Source organism: Equus asinus, chromosome 21, assembly GCF_041296235.1.
Source record: "Equus asinus isolate D_3611 breed Donkey chromosome 21, EquAss-T2T_v2, whole genome shotgun sequence".
Taxonomy (NCBI): Eukaryota; Metazoa; Chordata; class Mammalia; order Perissodactyla; family Equidae; genus Equus; species Equus asinus.
Window position 1 is genome coordinate 42,482,432 of NC_091810.1, and position 22,530 is coordinate 42,504,961.

A 22,530-nucleotide genomic window follows, 5' to 3' on the forward strand; every position below is an offset into this window, starting at 1 on the left:
TAAGTGTACAGTTCAGTGTAGTACCTTTGAATATATCGTCAATAGGTATCCTTTCCTTCACTCTGTAATTTACATTAACTTTTTAATGGTGTTTTGATGAACAAAAATTCTTAATTTCAATGCAATCAAATGGTGCAATCTTTTCTTTTATAGCTAGTCCTTTCTGTGTCTTGTTTAAGAAATCCTTTCCTACCCAGGGTCATCAAGATTTTTTTCTTATATCCTTTTCTAAAAGCCTTTCAGGTTTTGCCTTTCAGGTTTATATTTTCAGTCCTCCTGGAATCTTATTTTTGTGAATGATGTGAGATCTAATTTAATTATCTTTTCATATAGATGAGCAATTATGTATTTATTTAAGAGATTATCCCTTCCCTACTGCTCTGCAGTGTCACCTCTATCATACATTAGGCGTCCACATATGTGAGGGTCTGTTTTAAGACATTATATTCTGTTTCATTGACTTTCTTGTGTATCCTTGTAGCAATACCATACTGACTTAATTACAACAGTTTAATTGTAGTAGCAATAATAAGTCTTGATACGTGTTAGAGCATGTCCTCCCACTCTTCTTCACCAAGTTTCTTGCTTGTTCTTGGCCCTTAGCATTTTCATATATTTTAGAGTTAGCTCATCACATTCTGTGAAGTAACCTTTTGGAATTTTGATTGAGATTGGCTCAAATTGATAGTAAATTTAGAGAATTAGTGTCTTTCCAATATAAATTTTAGAATCAGTTTTTCACATTCTTCAAAAATCTCTGGGGATTTTGATTGGAAATGCATTAAATAGACGGAGAGAATTGGCAGATTTACAATATGAAGGCTTCCAATTCGTAATATATCTTATTTATTTACCTCTTCTTTAATATCTCTCAATATTTTATAATTTTCTCTTTAGAGATTGTGTACATCTTTTGTTAGATATATTTTCAGGTACGTAATATCTTTTACTGTTATGTTAAGTGATATCTTTAAATTTTATCTTCTCTTTGTTACTTGAATACAGAATACAATGAATTTATAAAAATGATTAATGAACTTTATTTTTCAGAACAGTTTTAGATTTACAGAAAAATTGAGCAGATAGTACAGAGTTCCCATATTACACTCCCCCCAACACACACACCCAATTTTCTCATTATTAACGTCTTAGGATGTATGTTACCTTTAGTATGTTACCTTTACATTTGTTACAATTAATAAACCAATATCTATACATTATTAACTAAAGTCCACAGTTTATTCAGATTTCCTTAGTTTTTACTTTATGTCCTTTTTCTATTCCAGGAACCCATCTAAGGTACCACATTATATCTAATTGTCATGTCTTCTTAGGCTCTTCTTGGCTCTGACAGTTTCTCAGATTTTCCTTGTTTTTGATGACCTTGACAATGTTGAAAAGTACTGGTCAGGTGTATGATAGGGTTGCCCTCTGTTGAAATTTGTCTAATATTTTTCTCATGATTAGACTAGGATAGTGGGTTTTTGGAAGAAGGATCACAAAAGTAAAGTGCTATTTTCATCACATCATATCAAGGGTACATATTATCAACGTGACTGATAAGTATTGATGTTGACCTTGATCACCAGACTGAAGTGGTGTTTATCAGGTCTCTTTATTCTTTTTCTCCCCCTTTCCATAATGTCCTCTTTGGAGATTTGTCTCTTCTCTCCCACTTATTAATTTATTCAATCATTCATTTATATCAGTATGGACTCATAGATATTTATTTTATGCTTTGGGCTATAATATAAAATTTATTTTTATATAGAAATTAATATCTATCATTAATTTAAAAATTTTTTCTTTATTTAAAAATTTTAACTTTAAAATTTTTATTTATTTTTTCTCTTCCTAATTGTAATAATTTATCTGAGGATTCTTTTGGAATGTGTACATATACCATCATATAACTTGCAAATAATGAGTTTTGCTTTTGTCCTCATCAAACATTACACATTTCCAAACCTTTTTTATTTTCTTTGCTACAGTGGACTGATTAAGATCTCTAGTACAATGGTGAATAGTGGTCATCTTGATCCCAATCTCAAAGAGAAAGCTTTCAAGATTTCGCTATTAAGTATGACATTTGCTGTAGATTTTTTTTATAGATACCTTTATCAGATAAGTAAGTTTTCTTCTTTTAGTTTTCTTTGGTCTATAGTTTATTCAGATTTCCTTAGTTTTTTTGTTTGTTTTGTTTTTCGGTGAGGAAGATTGGCCCTGAGATAACATCTATTGCCAATCTTCCTCTTCTTGCTTGAGGAAGATTGTGGCTGAGCCAACATCTGTGCCAATCTTCTTCTACTTTGTATATGGAATGGCACCACAGCGTGGCTTGATGAGTGGTTTGTAGGTCCCTGCCTGGGATCTGAACCCATGAACCCCGGGCCGCCGAAGCCGAGAATGCAAACTTAACCACTACGCCACCAGGCTGTCCCCTTTTAGTTCTTTTTTAAAAAATCATTATGAGTGGATGTTGAATTTTATCAAACATTTTGTTTTGCATCTATTGAGACCATCATGTGCTTTTTCTCCTTTAATCTATTAATATAATTAATTACAAGGATCAATTTTTATTGTTATATTTCTACATGCAATATAATACATATATAATGCATTTTGAATATAATACATTTTGCACATTATATATATATATACACACACATATATATATCTCAAATCAAAAACCTTAAATTACCCTTTGAATCTGTATTTCAATTCTTAAAAATTACAGTACTGCATATGGATCAATGAAAGCTATAGCAGTAAAGATGTTTAATTTCTCTACTCAGGTAAATCTGTTGGTTTTAAAGGCTTTTTTCTTTCTCTTTGCCATTCACCCCTAATCTCTTCTGGACAATTGCTATATGCTAACAGTAGGCAAAAAAGGTGGTAATGTCACTGAAGGTGCAAAACAAAACAAAGAATGTTAAAATCTTTGTCACCAAGATTCAAAAATAAATACATAACAATGAAAATGTAAAATCCTTTAAAATCCAAAGTTTAAAAAGTTGCTGACAAAAGCTGCATATTTGATCACCTTTTTCAGTCATATACCAGGAGGATCAAGAGTACCTTTATGTTGTCAACTGCAAATGAAAACTTTTGAGCTTTATTTCCAGTATTGAAGTCTGCAATTGTGTGGTATGAAGCCAAATAAATAATCCTATAGCTATTGAAATACTCAGGTAATTTGGCTGATACGAAATAGGTAATACTATGAGTCAAACTGAAATTTGAAAGAGTGTTGGAAGTTGTTGGTTCTTCTCTTTTTCATAATGCCTTAGATTTTCTATATGATATATTGTATCTGGTGGTTCTTTTGTAGGAATCCAAACGCCAAATGAGTTACTTTTTAGATGTTTTTCTATTTCCTCAAGAAGACTTAGCTTTAAATTCAACTGTCCTTATGTGGCCTTGGAAAATAAATCCCATCTTTGATGAAAATGATGAGGTAAATATATTTTTCAGTACGTATTTTTGTATTCTGGCATTTTTAAGCACAGTGTTTATTTAATTTTCATACATACTTACCATCTACCTTTAAAAAGTAACTTCATGTGTCAATATGAGTTTGGGGCTAGCAACATTTGTGGCCCTGCAGGCTTAGGACAGGCTGTTAGGCTTAACTCACAGGGTCTGGTAAGAAGTGGAACTGACATTAAAGAAGTCAGAACTATTATATAAATTTATAATAATAATAGTAAGCATTGCCCTCAGTGCTTTCCATTCATTAAATCATTTAATACTCACAAAAATCCCAGGTGCTCCTATTTTCCCCATCTCATAGATGAGAAAAATGGGTCTCAGAGAAGTTAAGTAACCTACCCAGTATCACAGAGATAAGAAGTAGCAAATTCAGGATTTTATATCAGACAGAATATAGTTCAGATTTTGAAAAAGTCCTAATGTAAACCAGTTTCTCCTAAATTAGGAAATGAGATGGTATGGTAATGAAAAGCACGAACTTCAGTCAGATAAACCAAAGTTCTAATCCCGACTCTTGAATTTGTGACATTGGACATGTCTCTTTCCCTTTGTAAGTCTAAATTTCTTCATCTTTGAAGTGAGATGAATAATACCTGTGGTGATGTAGGTAAGGTGTTTAATAGTTCTTGACACATGGCATGTGCTCAATAAATGGTAGCTTTTATTATTATCCTGGAATCTGTTAAAGTATCTAATTAATAAATAAGAATTATTATAGTCACTTTGGAGATCTAAGAAAATTTTTCTTTGTGGTTTATCATTCTTTGCATTTTACTGTCAACCAGTGTTTTATTTTTGTACTCATTTTTACTTCTATGCTGATTTTTATTACCATACAAAACATTCACATTTCTGATTTGATAACTATTCCCTTTGTAACAAAGTAATTAACATAATCAAATTGTCTTTTGAAAAGCTCATAGAGTATGCTAAACATAAAAAAGAAAATGAGTTAATAGCCAAGAGAGAGAAACTGATTTTGGAATTAGAAAAAGAATCACGCCGCATGGAAGAGTTTGCAGAATTTGCAGAACTGGACCGCATGCAACAGGTCTGATAAATATATAAGATGGTAGCTATGGCAAGCGTGTATATTAATACAGGACACATTTGCATAAACTTAAAAAGACAGAAAAACATGTTCTTACTATGGCAAACAGGGGCCTGACTCTTGGGCTTGGAACTGGTACTATTTATGTGATCTTTTTTGTGACTTAGTTTTCTATTTGTAAAATAGACATAACCATACCTTTTGCTCTCTATCATAGTAATGTTGTAAAGTTGATATTTAAAGTTGCTATATAAATGCAAGGACATAGCCTATGCTGTATCATATAATCTTATTTTTATAACATTACTTGGATATTTCTTGAGATAAAATTATCCGCTTTCAGTATGTGACAGATGTAAGACAACTACAAAAACGTATTCAGGAATCTGAAGATGCCGTTCAGTTTATTAATAAAGAAGAGGAACTTTTCAAATGGGAATTGACAAAATATCCTGAACTGGATAAATTAAAAGTTAACATTGAGCCCTATCAGAAGTTTTTTAATTTAGTTTTGAAGTGGCAACGAACAGAAAAACGGTAATTTCTGATAATGTAATAAAAATTATGCAAATAATGTAGAAGGATTTGTAAAACATATTTTGATTTTTTTGTTGTTGTTGGCTAAGTGTTTAAAATTGGACTTATTCCTCTATTTGAAAGAAAACCAAGTATCACATAGGAGACGCATCAAATGTTGCTAAGCTACCACCTAACCTTACTAATATAATATCTAAAGTCTCACTTGGGTTTTCTAGTTTTTTATGCCATTAATTAATTAGACTATTTACGCTAAAAATTAGAAGTACGAAGTCAAATCTGCATTTTATTTGGATACTACTAGTCGTCCGTTTATAGTCTGATACGTATTTTAGTACGTGCAGCATAGCTGAAATGATGATTTTAGTCTTCCCTCTCCACCATCTGCTCTACCTGTGTGACTAAGAAAAACTCTTACCCACTCTTGCACTCAGTTGTTTCCTTTATGAAAGAGGAGTCTAGCCTCAAAGAATCTCTAAGCCTTCACACTGCAAGTCTCTGAGTTTAACGTTATTGTTTCTTTCAATTCAGGTGGATGGATGGAGGGTTTTTGGAGCTTAATGGGGAAAGCATGGAAGCTGATGTAGATGAATTTTCCCGAGAAATTTTTAAGACACTGAAGTTTTTCCAAATGAAGCAAAAGAAGGAATTACAAGAAAAAAGAAAGGCGGCAAAAAGACGGTCTCTGGGAGAAGAGAAAGTTGAAGAAGAACCAAAAGAGAATCCTACTATTACCATGTGCTCTACAGTAATGGAGCAGATAAAAACTTTTAAGGTACAAACACATTCAATGACGTTTTAGAAAGCCCTGGTAGAGCTGTTTGTGTATCAAGTGCTAATGAGGAGAAATAGAAAGATTTGGAAACAAAACCAAAGCTGAATCTAGAAAACTTGATTTATTACTTAATTCATGCTTCATTCTTTCCTGATGAAGTCATCAAAATCAATCTCTTCCTAGAACAATGCTTGACAGTTAGGAAAGACTACAACGACTAACCACAGTGATATAAAGAAGGTAAAAAATTCTTAGGACAGACCAGTTAGCCTCTACCAAGGGCAGTAGCACAGGGTAGCAGTTAGCTGGGAAAGCTTTGGAGTCACCTTACCTAGGTTTATATCACAATTCTGCTCTTCGTCATGGCATATCTTGGGCAAGATATTTAGCCTCTCGTGCCTCAGTCTCCTCATTTATAAAGGATGATAATAACAATTTTTTGACAGTTAATAATGCCTCCAACTTCCCAAGGCAGTAGTGGCAGTGTTCTAGTGGTAGTGCCAAGTTTCCACTGTCCGCATGCTCAGAGCACAAACTCTGTGATGAGATTTTGAGCATTGTTCCCCTCTGTGCCTAGCACTCGCAGAGATTCCATGAGCTACCTGAATTTTTTTTAAGTAAATCCTTAAAATTATTTTCAATATTTAATATATTTTCATCGTTTAAAATATATAAAAATTGGACTTATTCCTCTATTTGAAAGAAAACCAAGTATCACATAGGAGACGCATCAAATGTTGCTAAGCTACCACCTAACCTTACTAATATAATATCTAAAGTCTCACTTGGGTTTTCTAGTTTTTTATGCCATTAATTAATTTGACTATTTACGCTAAAAATTAGAAGTATGAAGTCAAATCTGCATTTTATTTGGATACTACTAGACGTCCGTTTATAGTCTGATATGTATTTTAGTACGTGCAGCATAGCTGAAATGATGATTTTAGTCTTCCCTCTCCACCATCTGCTCTACCTGTGTGACTAAGAAAAACTCTTACCCACTCCTCCTTATGTTTCTCCTTATGAAAAGTCTCCTCCTTATGTTTCTCACCAGTATAACTCAGGTTATTAATGTTATTACTTTCTTGTGTATACTTCCAGAATTTTGTTACACATATAACAGTGTGAATATATGTCCTTATCCTTCCATCTTTTTGTAGAAAATATAGCATATTGTATATATTATTATCCCCCTTTGTTTTGATTAATTTATCTTGGAGACCTTTTCTCATTGTAAATAGAGCTTTTTCATTCTTTTTTACATCTATATAATGTTATATATTGGTATAAAATTTCATGTGTGTGAAGGTGTGACTGCAAGGTAAATGCCAGAAGAGTAAATGGTTAAAATCTATAGTCAAATTACTTTTCATATGGGTTATACCAATATATACTTTCACCAACCTTGACAACTCTTCCCCCATCCTCATTTCTCAAACAAGCAGACCCTCCAGGCTGAGGGCCTTTTCTCCAGCTCTTACCCCTGCCTGCAATGTTCTTTTATTTTTTATTGAGATATAATTGACATATAATATTTTATTAGTTTCAAGTGTATAACATAATGGTTTGATATTTGTATATATTAGGAAATGATCACCCCAGTAAGTCTAGTTAACATCTGTCACCACACATAGTGACAAATTTTGTTTCCTTGTGGTGAGAACTTTTAGGATCTACCCTCTTAGCAACTTTCAAATATACAATACACTCATGCACTGTATAATGACCTTTCAGTCAACAACAGACCACATATATGATGGTGGTCCCATAAGATTAGTACTATACAGCCTAGGTATGTAGTAGGCTATACCATGTAGGTTTGTGTAAGTACTCTATGACGTTCACACAGTGACAAAATCACCTAATGATGAATTTCTCAGAATGTATCCCCATTGTTAAGCGACACATGACTGTACAGTATTATTAACTATAATCATCATACTAAATATTATATCTCCGGGACTTGTTTATTTTATAACTGAAAGTTTGTACAAGGGATCTTTGTTTAATTTATTGATGTATCCTAATCATTAACAGTAATGACTAGGACATTGTAGATGCTAAACAAATATTTGTAAATGAATGTAGAAAAATTGATAATGAATTTCGTACATTCATTTTTGGTTAATTCCTTCTGGTGCTATTTTCCTTATGTTCTTTTTACCATGAGAGTTTTCAGGACCTCACTCCTAGTATTACAGGGAGTTAATACTTTATACTTCTAAAAGATAAATCCACAGCAATGGACCAAGATAGTTAATGATTAAGTTTTTACTGGTAAATGGCAAAATAGGAAAAATAAGGACTATATAATGATTTTTTTTGTTGTTCACTATTCTGTCTCCTCTGACTGGAACTGAGCCTCACATGTGCTAGGTAATTAACACTTGTTGAGCAGTTGAATGGAGTTAGCCTGGTGTTTCCTCTCCAGCCTCCTACAGAGATGCTCTCCACACAGGCTAGCTGTACTACACTCAACTTCTGTCTTCTCACCTTCTACCGAATTTCTTTTTTTTCATTTTTAAGATTGGCACCTGCGCGAACAAATGTTGCCAATCTTCTTTTTTGTTTTTCCTGCTTTTTCTCCCCAAATTCCCTCAGTACATAGTTGTATATTTTAGTTGTGGGTCCTTCCAGTTGTGGCATGTGAGATGCTGCCTCAGCATGGCCTGATGAGCAGTGCCATGTCCGCACCCAGGATCTGAACCTGCGAAATCCTGGGCTGCCAAGCAGAGTGTGCGAACTTAACCACTTGGCCTCGGGGCTGGCCCCAACCTTCTACTGAATTTTTAATAAGGCTAAATATATTCACTTTGAGAGTAGGTTCTTTCTACTTTTTAAGTGTTAAAAATTCATTTATTTAACAAATACTTACTGAGTGAATGTTATATCATGTTCTGATGAATGATGAATATGATGATAAGCAAAAATAATGGAAGGTTAAAAAGAAAGTCCTTACTAGTCAAAATAAAAAATCGGATGTTCTATAGTCCTCAAATTTTTAAAAAAATTACTTTATTAAATTATCATTTACAAAAAATGAAAACATGACTCTCATACAAAGATAAAAATAAACCTGTCAAATATTTTATTCTACTTATTAATTAATGAGCAAACTAGTAAGATGGTAAGGCTGATTCAAAGAACATTTGAGGAGCTGAGTATTTATAGACAATTTAATAAAGGAATGTTAGAAAAAGATTGTTAGTATTGATATAAGGCTGGTTAATGTCACAGAAGCCAATAAACCATAACATTTGGAGTTATCTTTTTAATTAGACAGAAATTACTTGCATCTCTACTGGTCAGAAATCTACAAGTTAACGTGTAATTTTGCAAAGTCTGGGTCTTTGAGTAGTAAACAGTGAGTTGAACAAAATACAATCTTTAAACAGTTAAATTTTACTTAGGTGGCGCTGTATCCCATATGACATTGAAAGGATATGACATTTACCTTTTTTTTCTTTTTTCCCCAAGTTTTAAATAATTTTTATTAACATCTGTTGTGCATCTTTATCACTCTGAAAAGTAAGCCTGTAACTGTTAGTAGTCATTTTCCATTCCCTCCTCCTCCAAGGCCATGGCAACTGCTAATCTACTTTCTATCTCTATGGATTTATCTATTCTAGACATTTCATTTAAAAGTCATATGATATGTAGCCTTTGTGACTTACTTCTTTCATTTAGCATATGTTTTCAAGGTTTATTCATGTTGTAACATGTATCATACTTTATTCCTTTTTACTGATGAGTAATCTTTCATTATATGGATACCATATCTTGTTTATCCATTCATCACTTGATGGACATTTGCACTGTCTCCATTTTTTAGCTGTTATGAATAATGGTGCTATGAATATTTATGTAGGAATTTTTGTGTGGACATATGTTTCACTTCTTTTGGGTGTATATGTAAGAGTGGAATTGCAGGGTCACATGGTAAAATCTATGTTTAACTTTTTGAGGAACTGCTAGACTATTTTCCAAACTATTTTACATTCCCACTGGCAGTGCATGGGGGTTCCAACTTGTCTGCATCCTTGTCAACACTTGTTATTGTCTGTCTTTTTGATTATGGCCATTCCAGTGGGTGTGAAGTGGTATCTCATTGTGGTTTTTATTTACATTTGCCTGATGACTAATGATGTTAAGCATCTTTTCATGTGCTTCTTGGCCATTTGTATGCTTTCTTTGGAGAAATATTTATTCAGATCCTTTGCCCATTTTTAGATTGGGTTATTTGTCTCTTGTTATTTAATTGTAGAAATTGTTCATATTCTAGATACAAGTTCCTTATTAGATATATGGTTTATGATTTACAAAAATTTTCTCTTGTTCTGTGGATTGTCCTGTTATTTTTTTGATGGTATGTTTTAAAGTACAAAAGGTTTTAATTTTGATGATGTCTCATTTATCTATTTTTTCTTTTGTTGCTTGTGCTTTTGGTGTCATATCTAAGAAACTATTGCCTAATCCATGAATATTTACACTGATGTTTTCTTCTAAGAATTTTATGCTCTTAATTCTTATATTTATGTCTTTGATGTATTTTGATTTAATTTTCGTGTGTGATGTGAGGTAGGGGTAGGATATGTGGATATCCAGTTGTCTTAGCACCATTTGTTGAAAAGACTGTTCTTTTCCCATTCAATTGTCTTGGTACTTTTGTTGAAAATTAGTGGACTGTATATGTGAGGGTTTATTTCTAAACTCTCAGTTCTACTGCATCATCTATCTGTATGTCTAACTTTTTGCCAGCACCATATTGTCTTGATTACTATGGCTTTGTAATATGTTTTGAAATTGGAAAGTGTGAATCCTCCAACTTTATTCTTCTTTTTCAAGATTGTTTTGGCTATTCTGGATCCCTTGCATTTTCGTATGGATTTTATGATCAGCTTGTTAATTTGTGCAAAAAAAAAAAAAGGCAGCTGGGGGGGATGGTGGAGGCCATGTAGCATCACCATTACTCTGAGGAGAAAAAACAGTTGGTAGAAGGCTACAAAAATTCAGTGCAATGAAACTTTTAACTTGGAGAAGCAAAACCTTGTTCCAAGGGAGCATCATTAGCATCACCACCAGCAGTAATAGCAGCAGCCACTGTCACTGCCAATACTTGCAAATGGGCAACAGGCCAGCAGCCAAAATGAAGGCTTGTTTGTTGGCCTGAAGAACTTTAGGAAACCAGGAGAGAAGACCCTCACACAGCATAGCCATCTTGCTTTCTCTCTCTCGTTTTTGTTTTTGTGTGGAAGATCAGCCCTGAGCTAACATCTGTGCCAATCTTCCTCTATTTTGTATGTGGGATTCCACCACAGCATGGCTTGACGAGCAGTGTGTAGGTCCACACCCGGGATCTGAACTCACGAACCCCAGGCCACCAAAGCAGAGTACATGAACTTAACCACTACGTAACCACTATGCCCCAATATAGCCATCTCTTTAAGGGGAATCTTCTTCTTGACATTGCTGAGGAGGAAATGAGGAAACTGTTTGAGAAATATGGGAAGGCAGGCAAAGCCTTCATTCATAAGGACAAGGGCTTCATCCTTATTTGTTTGGAAACATAAAGCCTAGCAGAGATTGCCAGAGTGGAGTTGGACAACATGCTACTCCATGGAAAGCACCTAAATGTATGCTTGGCTAGCCATAGTACATCCCTTATGTTCTGAAACCTTCCTCAGTATGTGTCCAACAACTGCTGAAGGAAGCCTTTTCTGTATTGGGCAGGTGGAGAGGGCTATAATCATAATGCATGATTGAGGAAGGCCCTCAGGAAAAGGCAAGGTTGAGTTCTCAGGGGAGCCATCTGCTGGCAAAACTCTGGACAGATGCGGTGAAGGCTCCTGACTGCTAACCACATTTCCTCAGCCTGTGACTATGGAGCCCATGGACCAGTTAGATGATGAAGAGGGACTTCCAGAGAAGCTGGTTATAAAGAACTAGCAATTTCACAAGGAGTGAGAATGGCCACCCAGATTTGCACAGCCTAGCTCCTTTGAGTATGAGTATGCCAATGTGATGGAAGGCATTCAATGAGATAGAGAAGCAGCAGCAGGAGCAAGTGGACCTCAACATCAAGAAAGCTCATGGCAAACTGGAGATGGAGATGGAGGCTGCCCACTGCAAGCACCAGGTCATGCTAATGAGGCAGGATTTGATGAGGCTTCAAGAACTTCAGAGGATGAATGAGCTGCACAACCAAGACGTGCAAAAACAAAAGCAGTTGGAGCTCAGGAAGGAGGAGGAGTACAGGTGTCATGAGGAAGAGCTGCAGCGGCAACAGGAAAAAATGATGCAGTGACAGGAGGAGGGATTCAACGGGACCTTCTGTGATGCTAGAGATATGGAGGAGCCAGATGGCAGTGGAAGGTGCTGTGGGCATAAACAATAGAGGTACCATGCCACCTACTCCTGTGCCAGCTGGTACCCCAGCTCCACTAGGACCTGCTGCTGTGATGCTGATGGAACCTGGAGATTGACCCCACCCACAACTGATTGCTTTACAATAGAAGAAACTGGAGCAATTGGTGGAACCTCTGTGGCGTTCAACTATGCAGCCCCTGGAGCTGAATTTGTTCCAGACATCACTGATACTAATAAAATTACAGCATCTAGTTTCCAAAAATTCTTAAAAGAAGGGCCCTTTCTGGACTAGCCAGAATTCTACCTTGGAAAAGTATTAGAAATTCCTCCCAATAGTTAGGTCTTCCCTGCCTGTACTACCCTAGGGAGTATGCTGGAAGCAGAGGGAAATGAGGGGGTGGTATTTAACAATCAGTTCTGTGTGGTATATTTTTTAACTGATCAAATCTGTGTGGTGCATTCTTAAGTCTCATGTGATTGTAGAGGACCCAGGGGGAACCATGGCATTGTGGATCCTGTTAGAGCCCTATTAACCTGGATCCTTCCATTCTTTGTCCATTCGGTTCTCCTTGCCTTCTCATTTTTCTACCCACTAAACCCAGAGACACTGCCACATATACCACAAAAATCAAATATCCCCTAATGACCTTAGATCCATTGTTCTATTCACTCCCAGGTGAGAATTCAAGCAGATGTTCACAGAGGTCACAGACAACATACATAAATAAGATTCTGTTGTATCCCATACATGACCCCTTTATGTCCTAAGGAAGAAATGAACTCTCTTAGAAATTTTAATTTAGTATATCTTTAAAAAAATCCTGTGTTCACTTACCTCCACATTTTTCTTGGGCAAAGACAACCCAAGAATGGCCCTTTTATGTCTATAATATTGCTGTTTATAGCTTTTCTTGATAGGCATAGTATAACCTTGGGAACAAGGTTGCTGTATGCTGAAGATCTGACAGCAGCTCTTAGCTGTGCCTATCTTAGTTAGTTATGCCCTGCATTTTTTACGGATGTATCATGCTTTATTTTTTCCTGATAACTTTGGAATTTTTTCTGAGAAATGGAGCAGTAATGCAGCATCAACTTATTAAAATGCATTTTTAATCTTAAAAAAAGGAATCTAGGATTTTGATAAGGATTGTATTGAATCTGTAGATCAACTTGGGAAGTATTACAATCTTAACAATATTAATTCTTCCAATATATGAACATGAGATGTCTTTCCATTTACTTAGATTTTCTTTAATTCCTTTTAACAATGATTTGTAGTTTTCAGTGTACAAGTCTGGCACTTCTTTTATTAAATTTATTCCTAAGTATTTTATACTTCTTGATGCTATTGTATATGGGATTTTCCCCTTCCTTTCAATTTTGGATTTTTTATTGCTAGTTTATAGAAATACAATTGATTTTTCTATATTGATCTTGTATCCTACAACCTTGCCAAACTCACTTATTAGTTCTAACAGTTTTTAAATGAATTCCTTACGATTTTCTATATACAAGATCACGTCATCTGAAAATAGAGTTTTACTTCTTCCTTTCCAGTCTAAATGCCTTTTATTTATTTTTCTTGCTTAATTGGCTTGGACATTGACATTGGCTAGAGTCTTCTGGCTCAATATCTTTCTTGTTCATGTCACTCAAATTGACTTTTGCCCCTCAAGAGGAATGCAGGATGGTCAGAAAAATAGGCTGTGAACAACTGGTTGTAATAAGGCACATGAAGAAATTCTTAGGTAGAGGATAGCTGTATCTTGTGAGAGAAAGGGCATGGAGCATTTATTTTGTCATTTGGAGAACAGGTAAGGCTTAACTAAGGAGATGACCAGAAGTATAAGCATGATTTTGATGGGCTTTGAATTGGATTGGAAAGAGGAAATGGTAAGTATTCTTTCTTTATCTTTCTTTCTTAACACATTTTAATTATATAATACTTGAAGAATATGTGTAACAAATATGTAAGTTATGAAGTATAACAAGAAAATGTACACCCATGAACCCTTCTCTCGTTTTTAGATTAGAAGATTATCAGTGCTGTTGCATCTCTCTGTATATTCCTTCTCCCTATTTTACCCCTTTAGTCCCCCTTAAAGATAAGTGTATCATAAATTCTGTTTGTGGGGCCGGCCCCGTGGCCAAGTTCGCGCTCTCCACTTGAGGGGCCCAGGGTTTTGCGGGTTGGAATCCTGGGCGGGAACATGGCACCACTCATCAGGCTACGCTGAGGTGGCATCCCACATGCCACAACTAGGAGGACTCAACTAAAAATGCACAACTATGTACCAGGGGGCTTTGGGGAGAAAAAGGAAAAATAAAATCTTTAAAAAAAAATTCTGTTTGTAATTCCCTTGCTTTTTTGGTTTTATCACATCTGTATATAACAATTTATAAAAATATATCATCTATATGTAGTCTTCTGAGACTTGATTTTTTTCTCAGTCAACATTATGTTTCTCAGACTCATCCATGTTCTTGGGTGTAACTATTGTTACTTCATTTTCACTCCTATATATTATTGCTTGCTTACCTAATTTATTGATTTTCCTTCTTGTAGTCATATGAACAAAAATCCCTGCCCCCATAATATTTATATTCTACTTGCCTTTCCTATTTCTTCTTTTGTGAAATGCTTATTTATGCCTTTTGACTGTTTTTTTGCCATTGTTTCAGTTGTTGTTTTTACTGTTAATTTATGGAATTTTTATAATATATTCTGGATAATAACCCTTTGTCATTTATATGATAATGAATCTATCAGCACATGTATGCTTCTCTATTTATTTAGATTTTCTTTAACATTTTTTAATGAAGTTATATAGTTTCTCCAAAATAGCTTTTCACAGCTTTCGTGTGATTTATCCCTAGGTACTTTATTTTGTTATTACTATTGTAAATTGATCTTTTTGTTAATTATGTTTTCTATCTGTGGCTGGTATGTAGAAATTCTATTTAATTTCTTTATATTAATTTAATATCCAACCACTATACATAGACAATAATCTGTGAACAGTGTCAGTTTTGTTTTTTTAAATTTCTCTTCCCTATATCTTTTATTTATTTATATTACTTCACTGGCTGAGACAATACAGTATTTATTAGAAGTAGTAATAATGGGTATCCTTATATTGTTCCTGATTTTAAAGAAAATGTTCTAATGTCAATATCAAGAATGATGATCTAAGTGTTTTTGTTAAATATTTAATTTTCATTTCCAAACAAAAGTTTTGTTTGGCATTTTGGTGCAGACTTTTTCCCCATTCACATTATGTGTGTGTGTGTGTACTTATAACTATGTATTATGTTATATTACATATTTCTACCTATAATATACATAACACCTTTGTATTTCTATAATAATACCATAGTTTTATCACATACTTTAATATCTTATAGAATATTTACCCCTCTTCTTTTGTACTCCTATAATTTTCTTGGCTATTTCTACATGTTTATTTGTGCAGATGAACTTTAGAATAATTTTGTTAGTTTCTCTCCTCCTCGTAATCTAAATGGGATTTTGATTGGACTCATTAAATATATTAAATAATTTCATGAAATGTAATCTTTACAGTATCGAGGCTTCATCTCTAAAATCTATGTGTATGGAAGTCAAATGAGTGACTCATTATTGTTTATATTTTCACCATTAGGAATATATCCCTACTGTCTCCATCCTGTGCAATCCAGGAATGAGAGCACGTCACTGGAAGCAGATATCAGAAATTGTAGGCTATGACTTGACTCCAGACTCTGGAACTACAATGAGAAAAATTTTGAAATTAAACCTCGCACCATACTTGGAACAATTTGAAGTGATAAGTGCAGGTGCAAGCAAGGTAAATAAGAAGATCAACTGAAATATTTTATGTGATGAGTTTGTTAATTGAGTTATTATAGTTTTTGTTGTGGTTGAATATATAGTACTGGATAGCAGTGAAGGGACGTGGGGGGAAATGGTAGAAGATGACTCTTCTTTCTTCTTCATAAAGTGTGTGCTGCTATAGTACTTCCTTGTCCTGAATCCAGACTCCTTTGACCTCTTAATTCTGCCACATTCTGGTGTGCATGGATGATATGCTAGTCTTGATGCATAATTTTTCCATTAAGAATACTGGGTAAATGTGTGTGTGGCATTGATGTTCATGTGATCTAGAAGAATAAGTGTGGCCCTCCAGGGTTCTTGAAATACACAGCAAGCATTTTGGAGACTGTAGACGGCAGAAAGGCCACTTCAGAGAAAGTCCAGCAGGTATTTTATTCTATTGTCTATTTTCATAATGATAGCAATAGTTTCCATAGCAATTGAATTTTTAAAAACTACATTATCATTCTCCTTGGGAACTTTTTAATTGTTTTAAAAACTTTCTAACTTAAAGACAATTACAATGTAGCCACAGATTATCTTAAGAAAATGACTGTGTAATGCATCAAATGCTACTGAATTCATAAGGAAAAGTCAATATGTTAAAAAAGGATTGTTTCTTCACCACCCCATTCTTTCTTCTTTCCTCCCTTTTAGGAATTTTCATTAGAGAAAGCCATGCATACAATGATAGGAACTTGGGATGATATTGCTTTTCATATAAATCTATATCGTGATACTGGAGTCTGTATTCTTTCTTCAGTAGATGAGATTCAGGCTCTCCTTGATGATCAAATTATAAAAACTCAGACAATGAGAGGCTCACCTTTCATCAAGCCATTTGAAAAAGAGATTAAGGTATGTTAAATATGATAGTAAGCTCCTGGTCATTTATAAAAATTGCAATCTTATTACATATATGCTCTTGTGGAAATTAGTTTGTTGGATAGCTTTGGTGAAAAACAGGAACAGATATTTAAAAATTAGTATGGAACTATATAGAACAGATCTGAGACTTTAAATCTAATGATTTTGAAAAGAATAAATTATGTTTTAAGGAATCTTCTCCAATGACAGCAATAGACTTGGAAGGAAAACAGTTGGTATTATTTATGCTAACTTTAGACAGCCTAGACCCTGTTTCATACTATATTCTTATAACTTGTGGTGAAGCTCTACATCCCATACTTTAATTATATTTGTGAAAAACTAGCTTGAGGATAATTTAGAATAATTAATGAATTATTGTCTACTTGAGAAAAACAAATGATCTTTGAGACTATAAGATTATTTCATATCCTTGTAGCTGATGTGGGTAAATACAGCAAGCAAACAAATTGTAATAACTAATAGCTTCATAGGTAGTATCAAAATTCTAACTGGGGACTATGTAAAATGGGAAAAAAACGAGAGTTGGATTTTTCCCCTGATATTTATAGATTTCCAACTATATGTCAGATACTGCTCTAGGAGCTTTACATTTATTAACTCATTTAATCCCCATAGCTGACCTTAAAGGGAGGCACTGTTATTATCTGTATTCATAGATAAGGAAACCAAGGCATAGGTAATTTGCCCAAGTTCACCCAGCTAGTAAATGACAGAACTGGTGTTCAAACCAAGCCAGTCTGATTTTATTTTGAACATAAATAGTTTTTTTATAGAAGACTTTGGCTCTCAATATTTGGAGGAGACAAAGAGTGGTGTTCTTCCAAAAGGACCTAATGTTGACCCATTTTCCCATGAATTAGGCTGGCCTAGCCTTTCCTGATAAGATTTTTTTTTATTTTTCAGGAATTTCTAGTCTAACAAGGGAGAAATTACAAGACAAATTTAAAAACTCTCTTAGAGCTTTTAAAACAATAAAAATATAAGGCCTAATCTCTTGATACATGGTACCTTAGGCCACATATTTAAAAACCAAAGAAAGGTTATATGAATGATCTTCAGCTAATGAAATATCTTGTTGATTCTAGACCTATGAGAATAAGAAGACTTTTGTTTGTTTTTTTCCAAATTGTGTTGGTTTAGAGCAGGGTTTCTCAACCTGGCACTAATGACATTTCGGGCTGAATAATTCTTTGTTGTGGGAGCTGTCCTGTACATTGTGGGAAGTTTAGCAGCGTCTGTCTCCTCTACCCATGAGATATTAGTGGCACCCTCACCCTATTAGTTGTGACAAACAAAAGTGTCTCCAGACATTATCAAATATCCCTTGGGGTAGGGGGCAAAATAACCCCTAGCTTGATAACCACTGATGTAGAGCAGGATATATTCCTGGATGCTTTTCAGACTTGGGATGGTTCACCTAGAGGTTAGGAAATTGGTCTAAATAACTACAGTCAATTCCAATTGTGAGTTCCAAAGGTTTAGGAAAACTTCACATCTCTTGAAGGTTTTCTAAGCCCATGTGAGATACTCATAAGTGGACTTTAAGCTGTTTTACATTGATTTAAAAATAACAGTAAATTTCAAACAAATATTCCTTGCTATAATTTATGAGTTTTCTTTAATAACTGGAATTTAGTACAGTATGCTTTTCATTAAGGCCTGGGAGGACCGTTTGATTCGAATACAAGAAACAATTGACGAGTGGTTGAAAGTACAAGCTCAGTGGCTGTACTTGGAGCCTATTTTTTGTTCTGAGGATATCATGCAACAGATGCCAGAAGAAGGCCGTCAGTTTCAGACAGTAGACAGACATTGGAGGGATATCATGAAGTTTTGTGCAAAAGATCCAAAGGTGAAGTGTTTGTTTTATCTTTTATAAATAAAGGGGAACCTTTATTTTTGGGTATTAAAGAGCATTTGGCTCTCTTTTTTTCTGATCACAAAAGTAAAACCTGTTAGTTGTATACAAACTGGAAAGTTCAGAAAAATATGAGAAAGCATTAAAATAATTTTTCAATTCGTAAGATACACTGCATATAACTAATATATGTAGTGGAGCTGCTTCAAACGTACATTTAACTCACTTGACTTCTACTGTGTATACTCACTGCTCCCTCTTCTTGTAAAATAAATAGTAAAATAAAGTAAAATGGAGAGTGAGAGAGAGAAAGAACGAGTGGTGCAAGTAATTCACCTGACATTCCCCTCAGTGACTCTATATGCTTAGGAGTGTTGGGGGAAACGAAATCTGCAGGTCTCTCAGTGTGTCTCTCCTAGTGAGTATAGCGCCTTCTTGAGTGAGATTGTAATGCTGAAAAAACATGCTGTGTACTTTCCATACACATATATGCATAGCCCATAGATATACGCCCACTTTTTTTTTTTTTATCTAGTATTCAACTTAAGAAATAATTTGTTTCAATGCTAGATGAAAAAGTAGCTGTGCTGGACTTATTAAGAGTCAATGGCACACTGAAATTTATGAATTTCAAGGATTTCACCTTATACATTGACTTTAGAACCTTTGTGAGACATGATTTTTTATAGGTCAGAAGTCAGCAATTTTTTTCTGCAAAGGGCCTCATGGTAAATTTTTTAGGCTTTGTGAGACATATAGTCTTTTTCACAACTACTCAACTCTGTCATCACTGTATAAAGAAAGCAGCCAGAGATAATATGTGAATGAATGGCTGTGTCTGTGCTACAATAAAACTGTTTATGGACTCTGACATTTTCATGTGCCATGAAATATTATTATTCTTAGAATTTTTCAACTTTTTAAAAGTATAAAAGTAATTCTCAACTCATGGGCCATACAAAAACTGGCAGCACAATCTATGTGTTTATCAAAACATCAAGCTATATACCTTAAATATATACAATTTTTATTTGTCAATTATATCTCATAAAGCTGAAAAAAAAAAAAAGAAACTGGCAGCAGGCTGGATTTAGCCCTTGGAGTGTAGTTTGCCGACTCCTACTGTGTGTTGTTAGGTTTATAGTGGACAGTCGTAAATGTAAAAATTAAATCACACACCAACCTAGTAGACTCTCCCCACATCATCCAATATCGAAGACATGAAAACATGCATGACAGTCATGCATTTGTAACATTTGTAACTTCCATTTGTAACTAGCGTCCTTAGATAAGAAGATTTCTGATTTATTGAATTTTAATAGTTTCACATTACAAAAAAATTTCAGGACAATTTTCATAAACCTTTTGAACTTTTAACATTTTTGACATATAATATAGATTAATGTTTAGGTCTTATAATTATATCTGATATATAAGTGCTGACCTGAACAAACGTATCTTTTTTAGGTTCTTGCTGCTACTTCTTTAACAGGTTTATTGGAAAAACTGCAGACCTGCAATGAACTTTTGGAGAAAATTATGAAAGGGCTTAATGCATATCTTGAAAAAAAACGACTTTTCTTCCCTCGGTATGATAACCAACTGTGCTATAATCAAAAGCATTTTCTGATGTTTGATAAATTATAACTAAAGCTTTTATTCGCATGTTTTTCCCTAGTTTTTTCTTCTTATCTAATGATGAAATGTTGGAGATTTTGTCAGAGACCAAAGATCCACTTAGAGTTCAGCCTCATTTAAAAAAATGCTTTGAGGGCATTGCCAAATTGGAGTTCCTTCCTAATTTGGACATTAAGGCCATGTATAGCTCTGAAGGTGAGCGGGTGGAGCTGATTGCACTTATTTCCACATCTGCAGCGCGAGGTGCTGTGGAAAAGTGGCTCATTCAAGTGGAAGATTTAATGCTCCGGAGTATTCATGATGTGATCGCTGCAGCCAGACTGGTGTGTTTCCTAGGATTCAATGTGTGCCCTACATTCTGTAAATGCTTTCTTTTAGGAGGTTTTGAATGAGTTATCAGTAAATTAACACTTAAAGTTCTTACGATTTCAAACCGTTTATTATTTTCTTTACTTTTTGTGTCTAACATTATTACTAAAATAATATTAGTAAGAATTGATAATAATATGTGATTAAGTGCCACAAAAGAAAAAAGAAAGATGTTATGAGAAAGAATGATAAGGGGTATATAATTTGGAATGGGGGTAGGGAGTGTTCTAGTGATGGGCTCTTAGGAGAAGTGAAATTGAAACTGAGACCCAAAGGATAAGTAGGAATTAACCAGGTAAAGAGCAAATGAGAGAGCATCTAGGTATCCTGTGTAAAGGCCCTGGGATCAGAAAGAACCTCAGACATAAGTGTCAAATGTATCATCTAGTTCACTTATTGCTGTTTACACTTAAATAATTACTTTAAAACTCGAAATGAGATGAACAAACATCAAAGGAGCATACATTAAAGGATATATAATTTTTGAAAGAAATAAAACACCTAGGCACTACATGTACCTCAATTATGCTAATTCAATTAACCTAATCTTGAATGATAAACTTTAGCATATTTCTGCCTTTAGGACCACAAAGGAACAGTTGTGTAGTAAAAAAATCATTTTAAAGGGCACTGCAGCCTTATATCCAGCAACTCGCTTTACATGAGTGAGGGATCCTTTTTCCTTCACCAAGAACCCTGTGAAGCTCATCATCGTGCAGTGGCTTTCTGTTCAGCTTCAATGTTCCTGCTGATGAATTTTTACATTTTCTTTCCTTTTTCTATTTATGATTCCAAACAAACTAAAACACATAGGAAAGAATCAACATTATCCATGAAAATATTTCCTTAATCATTATAGAAATTTACCTTCTATGTAGCTAGTAATAGCTCATCCATTCTTTGAAACTCAGACTTCTTTGAAACTTAGGTTAGTTTGTCATTTGCATTTATTTCTAAATATTTCTAATAAAATGTGTTTTAATAATAATATGTAGTTATATCCTATATTTAATGTTCTTATATCTAAGATGATATTATTGTATTAAAAATATAGTTTCCATTAGCACCAACTTTAAAGTTTGTTCTGCAGGTGTTTTTTTCAATTTATAATTTGGATCTGTTATTATCATTAACTTTTTAAAAAAATTTTTATTGAGTTAATGATAGGTTACAATCTTGTGAAATTTCAGTTGTACATTATTGTTTATCAGTCGTGTTGTAGGTGCACCCCTTCACCATTTGTGCCCACCCCCCCAATCTTTCCCCTGGTAGCCACTAATCTGTTCTCTTTGTCTACATTTTTAAATTTCTCATATGAGTGGAGTCATACAGAGATTGTCCTTCTCTAACTGGCTTATTTCACTTAACATATTTCCCTCAAGGTCCATCCATGTTGTTGCAAATGGGACGATTTTGTTCTGTTTTATGGCTGAGTAGTATTCCATTGTATATATATACCACATCTTCTTTATCCAATCATCTGTTGATGGGCACTTAGGTTGCTTCCATGTCTTGGCTATTGTAAATAATGCTGCAATAAACATTGGGGTGCATAGGACTTTTGGAATTGCTGACCTCAAGCTCTTTGGATAGATACCCAGTAGTGGGATAGCTGGGTCGTATGGTAGTTCTATTTTTAATTTTTTGAGAAATCTCCATACTGTTTTCCATAGTGGCTG

The 22,530-nt window shown here is 34.3% G+C and overlaps 1 protein-coding gene and 1 pseudogene across 5 annotated transcripts in view; both read left to right on the plus strand.

Moving 5' to 3' along the window:
* Positions 1-22,530, plus strand: part of DNAH12 (dynein axonemal heavy chain 12) — a 213,963-nt gene that overhangs the window by 59,588 nt on the left and 131,845 nt on the right. For all 5 annotated transcript variants that reach the window (XM_070492412.1, XM_070492414.1, XM_070492413.1 and 2 more), the window contains 9 exons: positions 3,332-3,457; positions 4,409-4,543; positions 4,887-5,080; positions 5,612-5,855; positions 15,884-16,069; positions 16,753-16,953; positions 18,644-18,838; positions 20,312-20,433; positions 20,523-20,805. In XM_070492412.1, the coding sequence (XP_070348513.1) occupies positions 3,332-3,457; positions 4,409-4,543; positions 4,887-5,080; positions 5,612-5,855; positions 15,884-16,069; positions 16,753-16,953; positions 18,644-18,838; positions 20,312-20,433; positions 20,523-20,805 (1,686 nt within the window). The remainder of the gene's footprint in view (positions 1-3,331; positions 3,458-4,408; positions 4,544-4,886; positions 5,081-5,611; positions 5,856-15,883; positions 16,070-16,752; positions 16,954-18,643; positions 18,839-20,311; positions 20,434-20,522; positions 20,806-22,530) is intronic.
* LOC106848640 (non-POU domain-containing octamer-binding protein pseudogene) lies at positions 11,226-12,513 on the plus strand (annotated as a pseudogene).